A 9,436-nucleotide genomic window follows, 5' to 3' on the forward strand; every position below is an offset into this window, starting at 1 on the left:
GTCCCAGAGATACGGAAGAATCTCGTGTCGGGATGGATGCTCAACAAGTTTGGATTTTGTCTAGTGTTTGAATCGGACAATTTTGTTCTTTCTAGACGTGGAATGTTTGTTGGAAAGGGCTATGCCCTTAATGGTATGTTTAAAATGAATGTAATGGTTGTAAACCAAAACAAAAGTTTGAATGAAACTTCTACTTCTACTTACATGGTTGAGTCTTCTAATGTTTGGCATGGTAGACTAGGACATGTAAATTTTAATTCATTACGACGTTTAATTAAATTAAACTTAATACCAACATTCAATATCGAGTCCAATCACAAATGCGAGACATGTGTTGAATCCAAACTTATGAGATCATCGTTTCGTTGAACGAATAACCGAACCCCTTGATTTAATTCATACCGATGTGTGTGATTTAAAAGCGGTTCCCACGCGTGGAGGAAATAAGTACTTCATCACGTTTATTGATGATTTTACTAAATATTGCTACGTGTATTTACTTAAGAGTAAAGACGAAGCAATAGAGAAGTTTATCTTGTATAAAAATGAAGTTGAGAATCAACTTAAAAAGAAGATAAAAGCTTTGAGAAGCGATCGAGGAGGTGAATATGTTGCACCTTTTGCCGATTTGTGCGCAAAAAGTGGCATTATACATGAGTGTACACCTCCTTATTCTCCACAATCAAATGGCGTTGCGGAACGTAAGAACCGCACATTGAAAGAGATGATGAACGCCATGTTGATAAGCTCGGGAGTAAACCGAGAAATGTGGGGGGACGCGATTCTCTCAGCCAACTATCTTTTGAACAAGATACTCTTGAAAAATAGGGACGAAACTCCATATGAGTTATGGAGAAAAAGGAAGCCATCGTACAAATACTTGAAAGTGTGGGGGTGCCTAGCTAAGGTGACTGTACCACCTCCTAAGGCTCTTAGGATAGGACCCAAAACTGTTGATTGCATTTTCATTGGATATGCACATCAAAGTAGTGCACATCGTTTTCTTGTATATGAATCCAAGAATCCCGATGTACACAAACACACTATCATGGAGGCAAATCCTAATATCGTCTCATATTTTGAGAATGTGTTTCCTATGTTAGGACAAACACATGCGCCTTCATCAAGAGCGGTTGATGAAGCAGGTCCAAGTTCGTCTACATGGTTAGATGAAGCAGGACCAAGTTCATGTACGAGGATAGATGAAATACATGAACGACCTGAGGTCGACGAGGGTGAGCTTAGACGAAGTAAACGACAAAGGGTTGAAAAATCCTTTGGTCCTGACTTCATGAGCTACATGGTTGAGGGTGAGCCCAATACCTACCGCGAGGCGGTTACCTCCGCAGAAGGACCTCAATGGCAAGAAGCAATTAAGAATGAAATTGATTCTATATTGCAAAATCATACTTGGGAGTTAGTAGATCTTCCACCTGGTTGTAAACCACTTGGATATCGTTGGATATTCAAAAGGAAGATGAAAGCTGACGGAAGTATCGATAAATACAAGGCAAGGTTAGTGATCAAAGGATTTAGACAAAAGGAGGGTCTAGACTATTTTGATACTTACTCGCCTGTAACGCGAATAACCTCTATAAGATTGGTTCTTGCAATTGCGGCTCTAAGAAATTTGGAAGTTCACCAAATGGATGTAAAGACCGCATTTCTAAATGGCGATTTAGAAGAAGAAATTTACATGGAACAACCTGAGGGTTTTTCCGCCCCTGGAAACAAGGGTAAAGTATGTAAATTGGTCAAGTCTTTGTATGGCTTGAAGCAAGCTCCAAAACAATGGCACCAAAAGTTTGATCATGTCATGATTGACAATGGTTTCAAAATAAATGAGTGCGACAAGTGTGTTTATTTTAAAGACACACCAAGAGGTTATGTGATTTTATGTCTTTATGTAGATGACATGCTTATCATTGGGAGTGATGATAACATGATCAAATCAACAAAAAGACATGTTGAAAGCGAGGTTTGACATGAAAGACATGGGTCTCGCGGATGTGATTCTTGGAGTAAAAATCACTAGAACCCAAAATGGTCTTGTGTTGAGTCAATCTCACTACGTGGACAAGATCCTTGGGAAATTCAATTCGGACGATACGAGTATAGCTCGAAGTCCAATTGATAATATCCAACGCCTAAGGAAGAATAGAGGCGAGAGTGTTTCTCAGTTAGAATACTCAAGGATCATTGGTAGTCTAATGTATCTAATGACATGTACTAGACCCGACTTAGCGTATGCTGTGAGCAGGCTAAGTAGATACACCAGTAATCCGAGCGAGGATCATTGGAAAGCTATCACGAGGGTGCTCAGATACATAAGATACACGAGAGACTATGGATTGCATTATACCCGTGATCCAGCAGTGATCGAAGGATACACTAACGCGAACTGGATATCGGATATAAAAGATCATAGATCGACAAGTGGATATGTGTTTATACTTGCTAGCGTAGCTATAGCTTGGAAGTCTTCCAAGCAAACAGTTATAGCTAGATCTACGATGGAATCCGAATTCGTCGCTTTAGATAAAAGCGGGGAAGAGGCGGAGTGGCTACGTCAATTTGTGGAAGATATTCCAAGATGGCCAAAGCCGTTGACGACGATCTGCATACATTGTGACAATCAGTCTGCTCTTGCTAGAGCACAAAGCATGATGTACACTGGCAGATCAAGGCACATTCGACGTAGACACAACACGGTACGACAACTTATCTCAACGGGTGTTATCTCAGTTGACTATGTGAGGTCAAATGAGAACATTGCGGACCCGTTAACAAAAGGCTTAAGCACAGATAAGGTGTATAGGTTGTCAAGAGGAATGGGACTAAAGCCCATAGATGAAGAGAATATGAGGGAAACCTAACCTAGTTGACTGGAGATCCCAAGATCTAGGTTCAATAGGCAAACTTAATCATAAACCCAAAGGGAGTCACTGTGGGGGGTGCCCCAAAATCAATAAAGGGAGTTGTATACTTCCTAGTCCATTCCAATCAGTGACATGAAGGAAAGGTTAAGCATGAGGTTAAGGATTTTGAGGAAATCCAAATTAACCATGATGCTTTTAATGATTCAGAGGAATCACCTATGTTAGAGAGAAGTGGGGTCGCTTCGAATGGATTTGTGGGGAGGCGCAAATCCTAGAGCTCTCGCAGAACCAGGAACGTGTTCCATGACCATGAACGGACACAACCATGAGGTCTTGATTCGACTAGGGAGAGTATTGTGTGAATGTATATTGTCGCCTACATAAATGGGGATTGTTCAAGGACACCGCGTCTACAAGACCCTAGGAGGCTAAGTATGCTTCACAAAAGGAGGTTCAAAGGTTACACCTACCTATCTTGCAATGCTCAACTGTTGAACGTGTATCGTTGAAACTTGATAGATCGATTTCTATTCATGTGGGGGATTGTTGGAAATTTTGTTAGGAATATGATTTTTTCCTAATTTTGGACTAAAAATAAATATAATAAAATGAGCGGGTTTTATGTATTTATTTGTGGGTTTGTGTTCTACGTTGGAAGGGCTTCGCAACGAACTAAACCACGTCCAAAACGGAGCTAAGATGAATGAGATATCGATGCTCAAAGTTTGGTGTTTGAAACTTGAATGCTGAAATAAGTGGGAAAGTGGCACCTTGTCCCACATAGGATGAGAGATGGAACTTAAAGGGGTATTTAAGTAGGATCTCTCCATCCTTATTGTTTCATGGAAGCACACACTAGTGTCCTCGCGAAGGGTGCAGGGCACCCTAACTCGCACACGCTCGCGCGCGCGCGCGTGGCGTGGGCGATGAGGCGCAATGTGGCGCTTTGATGGCGCACTTTGCACTTCGCACGCTCGCATCGCCGCGAGCCGCTTGAGAGCCGTCTTTGTATTTTTGACCGCGCGCGCGTGGTGGAGCACAAGGGTTGCAAGGACCAAGTGGTAGGTGATGCGGCGCATGACGTGGCAGTCATGCGTATGCGCGCGCGAGTACACATGGCACGGAGGCGCGCGGTTGCGCGCATGGTGCATGGGTCCTGCTGTGTCGTGCGCGGCGCACCAGAGTGAGCCAATACGGCGCGACTGTGTGGCGCGCTCGTATAGGCTCACAGGTGACGTGACGCACGCGCGCATGGCAGTGAGCCAAGTGGACGCACCGCGCGTGAGGTTGCAAACCTGCGCGCGCGGCAGTGTGTCTTGCGCGCGCGCGGAAGCTTCCTGCTGCAGTTAATGCGAGTGCAGTTACATTCAGCATTTGAAACTGACGAAGTTAATGCGTTTGACTGAGAATTAAATGACGAATTAAAGTGCATTAAAGACGTTTAATGCAGTTTAATTCCCCCATTTAATTCGTTTTTCAGGTTTCTTCAAGACTTGCAGTATAAATAGGAGGTTCCTATGGCAGATTCTAACACCGAAATTCACAAGCTCTCTACAATCTTCTAATTGCAGATTTCTTCACTTTCCTTCAAGCTTTCGAGGTACACCTTCGGGTTGGAGTCAAGACCGGCAGTGCAACTGCTTGCTGCTGTTGTATCCTGGAAACAAACGTGTTCTCCTGGGAGACACGAAATTTGTTTTAAGGAACCCGTGTCTAACACGATCCTCAGCCAAAGAACAGTTTTTCTGTTCGGATTTCTGTTCTTGTTTTTCCTTTGTCAGTTGTAATAGTATTTTTATTTCAGTTGTAATTCTGTTTTGTTTCTTGTAATTCAAGTTAATAAATTATTTTTATTTATTTTACACGAACGGATTCCTACAATGATATCTCAAAATATCTTAGATTTTGGAGCTATGCGACAAAAAGGAAGATGATAAGAAGAAAGTGTTTTACATAATCGATAAGTTTGCCGAACGTGGTCTTCGTTCTCTAGCTGTTTGCCAACAAGTGAGTTTTTAACTTTTTATATTTTAGTTTTTTAACCTGGAAACTAATTATCACTAATATTATATACGTGGTACCGGAGAAAACAAAGGAGAGCCCGAGAGTCCCATGGGTGTTTGTGGGTTTACTGCCACTGTTTGACCCACCAAGGCATGACGATGCTGAAACCATTCGACGGGCTCTACACCTTGGAGTCAATGTGAAAATGATAACGGGTGATCAGTTAGCCATTGGCAAGGAAACGGGCCGAAGGCTTGGAGAGGATGGTGTTTCAGGGATTAGAACACCACAAGATTTGGTTTGAAGGCATAGGAAGTGCTGAAAGGAAGATCGCATAGTTTCAATGCTCCTTTTATAAATTTCTCATTGTTGACTCAAGTCTACTTTGTAAAATGTGATAACGGATGATGATGATAATCCGTTTGTTATACATGAGATGGAACCAACACTAAGCAATCAAATTCAAACATGCAATATTCAGATTATTAATGTTACGACGCCAACAAATTATTTCCATGTTTTTGAGCTGCATAAGGAGTTTCATAAGCCGCTTATCATAATGTCTTCTAAAAAATTGCTTCGTCACAAAGACTACAAGTTGAATTTATTTGAGTTCGATGATGTTTTCAAGGATATCATCCCTGGGTATATTAATATGAATTTAAATAAGATTTTAGATATTGAAGTTTATATAAACTTGATATCAATCAAAAGATGAAAACCATGACCTTTCATTGATCTATTAAAGGTTCGATGGTATGTAACAGGTTTTTGGTGAGGGAAGTGATCACTATGTTCGGTTATGGGTTTGTACCGGTTAGGGTCGTGTATTGTCTGGATACCGATTTGAAGCGAAGGATGGGTGACAGGTAGGCGGAGAAGGATCTCGGTTAAAAGGTCATCGTTTGACTTTGACCCAATAATTGCTCCAGACGTGTTGGTTTTGGCTCTGGCGTGCACCATTTTTGTGGTGATTTTGAGAGTGTGTTTTTCCGTTAAGGAGAAAGTGGGCTGGGCCCAATCTTGTTATTTTAGTTTCAGTTCAGTTTAGGATTAACGTTAGTTTTCAACGATTTCTGAATTTATAATTAAATAATTTCATTTGCTTAGCTTCTACCGAAATTCATTCATTATCATTATCATGTTTAACTAGGTGGTTAGCCAGTGTTACGGCGGGGATTGGTGTTAATCTGACCCTTTATGAACCCCAATTTCAAATGTTACCAATGAAATCAGAGCTATAATCTGACCAGTTTACAAAAACAAAGTAAGACATTTAATTATAAGATAATATAATACTACCATTTTTAGGTAAAAGATTAAATACATATACTCTTATTGTAATCGTACGAATAGGGTGAAAAAGTAAAAACACGCGGTGACATTTTCATAATTGTTTACTCGTAGAGTAATTATCAAAAATTATCCTACAAATGATCCTGTAGGGTAATTTTGATCATGTAGAGTAATTTTGTAGAGTATCATAATTACTTTACAAATGATCTTGTATGGTAATTTTAATCTTGTAATATAATTTTGATCTTATAGTGTAATTTTATAGAGTATCTACAAATGATCTTGTAGATAATTTTGAATTGTATGTTGTTTGATAAACTTGTATAGTAATTTTGATAATTACCCTACGAGCAAATAATTACGAAAATGCCACAATGTGTTTTTTTTTCTTCATGCATTTCGTACGTTTTGTACGATAAGGCTACGTGAACTTAACTCATACGATGTGACTTGTTATCAAGTAAAGACCAAAAGTTTAAGTAACTGCAATCTGTAAAAATTAGAATAAAAGAAAATGTATTTCATGAAAAGTGTTCCAAGCAATAGAAAATTAAAGCCATGGTACAAAGTAAAGAAAAAAAGCTTATTATAAAAAAAGTAAATCGATTTTGTGAGCTTTAAAAAACTCGTTACCGAACATCAGTAATTGTATATTTATAAGGGTGAACGGTGTGTGATCGGTAAAGGAGTTTACTGATGTTTACCGCCACCGCCAACCTTTTCACCGCATTCATGTTACCTAATTGGTGGCCAAAATCGGTGTAGGTTCACCGAGTCGGGGAGAGGGATGGAAGGGGGAGAGAGAAAGGTCTCAACCAATCACACATTTTTCCTTTTTTTAAATAATTTACCTAAACCCCATTAGGTAAACCACCGCCAACGTTTTTGAACATTAGGTAAACAATTTAGGTGAATTGACGGGGCACTGTCTGATTGGGTGAATGGAGAGTTTACCTATTCCAAACAGGTAACCACTCCCTTCACCCTAAGAAATTGATAGTAATTCAAGATTCCTCGCGACTGGGACGACAGGGTACGTTTAGACACCATGATATATACAAATGGAAAGTGAACATTTTTTCTGAACGACAACGAATCTCACGTATAAACTCATTCCACTTGGGACTATATCCAAGGTCGACTCCTCGACAGCCGTAAGACCGTACCTCTGAAAGTGAACCATTAAATGGTGAAAAAGCCGTGTTTGGGATTGCTTCTCATTTTCTCCTTTTTCCATCTCCTTTTATCCTTTTTAGTGAGATAACAGGTTCTAAGAATTAATCTCAATACGTTTGGTGACTTTTGAATTAAGAGTCTCTTTTCTAAAATTGTGTATATCATGTATATGAAACAGTTTGCATGGTGTATTTTGGTCAATTTGAGCTAAACTATTTACATGTACAAACAAGAGCATATTAACAACAGACCAGATTTAAATTACATAAAACTTAATTTTTCTAAAAGTGCACATTCAATCACCCTAATACTGAAAGTAATATAAACAAACCAAATTGTCTTTTAGAAAGAAGATAAGGTTTCAGTGTAACGACGGAAAATTTCATAGAAGTACCTGGTAAAACTATATATCTTTTGGGAAGTTTTCAGCACAAGGAATGTATCTTCTTTTTCTTCGCCTCTAACCACATCAAACACGTTAATAATGATGTATATAAACAAACCGGATTGTTTTTTAAAAAGAAGTTAAGGTTTCGGTGTAACGATGGAAACTATTTTCACGGAAGCAGCTGGGCCTGGGTAGACTATATATATGTTCAAAACTCTGGTCATGAACATTGTATTTCATTATCTTTTCACGAATTTTCAGCACCACAAATGTATCTTCTTCGCCTCTAACCACATCAATGACTTTGAATTCATAATTGACTCCGTACCGAGAGATGATATCTGGGAAAGCATCTGCAGGAAGGGCATTAAGATCTACTTGATATCTGACAAACCAACTCGAATGACCGCTAAACATCTCATACACATTCAGGCGTAGTCTATAATCCAGGTGATTCCTGTATGCTATTAAATGTAGACGACCTCTAGATTCTCCAAAGTACGCTGCTATTATATGTAGACGAACTCCAGACCTCATCGGCAAGGGCATCATTTGCAACTTTTCAACATCAAGTTTAAAATACAAGTATTTGTGATACTTGGTAACCCAATAAACAGCTCCATTCCAGTAAACCCCCTGTTGAAAGACGTGGCTACTCGCAGAGAAAGTTTCGATAGAAATCTTCCATTCCCTTGTGTCAGACGAGTAGATTTGAATCTGAAACAAGTCTCTATCAGGCTCTAAAGACCGAATACAAACAACTTTGTAGTGAACACAATCTGTTTGATGATATGCCAGACCCATAAAACGGATTGTTTTACGAACTTTGAGACTTTCGTGGATTGGTGGGATGAGTGCCAATTGTTTGGTGGTGGGATTAAATACGTAATACCTAGGAGCAGCTTTGCTTCCTTTGGGCCCATGAGTAGAGCAAAGTAGTAACCCGTTACAAGATTGCACGATTCTGACACGCGGACAATCAAAGTAGGAACTAAGATTACTAAAAGGAGGAGTGCTTGGGTTATCAACATCGTACGGGACATATGTATTGCAACCAAAAAGACCAGGAGATTTTGAATGGTTATCAATATCATACCTTCGGGTGAAATGTTTGTGACTTAGAAGCAAACGCCAGTGTTTAGAAACAGATTTGAAGCGAAGGATGGAGGTAACAGGGAGCCGGAGAAGGATCTCGGTTAAAAGGTCATCGCTGGAACCAACCAATGCTCCAGATTGAGTCGAATGATGATCAGAATCCTCCATAGAAGCCTGCGAGAAGCTGGTTTTGGTGGTGTTTCGGGTTTTCTTGAATTTGCGTCTGCTGTTCACCATTGTGTTTTGGAGTACGTGATGTGGTAGGGTTTGTGGTAGCCAAATTTTTACGTATTATGGAAAGCATGACTTCATGGGCCGGGCTATTTCAAAACTTCTTTGTAACCAACTGGCCCAATTAGCCATGAGTCTGTATGAATAGTACCGGCCACCGATTTATCAAAGATGGTCAACGCGATTTTTTTTATCAGCCCGATTCGGATTGAGACGGTTTTTCAGGGAATAAAATTATTGGTTCGGGGTGGTTTTGACCGGATTCAAATCAGTTTCAACAGAGAGTTTACTAGATGGTTTCAACCCTAGGGGTAGACGGGTCAGGTTTGTCCCAACTTGTTTCTTTTTTTTTTCACCCAATTTAGCT

The 9,436-nt window shown here is 39.9% G+C and overlaps 1 protein-coding gene across 1 annotated transcript; it reads right to left on the reverse strand.

The window, feature by feature from the left end:
* Positions 1-7,869: 7,869 nt before the first annotated feature.
* Positions 7,870-9,075, reverse strand: LOC110927706 (F-box protein At5g07610). Its single transcript, XM_022171168.2, has one exon. The coding sequence runs from the start codon at positions 9,073-9,075 to the stop codon at positions 7,870-7,872; it is 1,206 nt and encodes a 401-aa protein (XP_022026860.1).
* Between the last annotated feature and the right edge of the window lie 361 nt (positions 9,076-9,436).

This window comes from Helianthus annuus, chromosome 3 (assembly GCF_002127325.2).
Source record: "Helianthus annuus cultivar XRQ/B chromosome 3, HanXRQr2.0-SUNRISE, whole genome shotgun sequence".
NCBI lineage: Eukaryota > Viridiplantae > Streptophyta > Magnoliopsida > Asterales > Asteraceae > Helianthus > Helianthus annuus.

Bases quoted from the DNA above. Each gene is read 5' to 3' on its own strand.
- LOC110927706 (XM_022171168.2), bottom strand. From the start codon at position 9,075: ATGGTGAACAGCAGACGCAAATTCAAGAAAACCCGAAACACCACCAAA.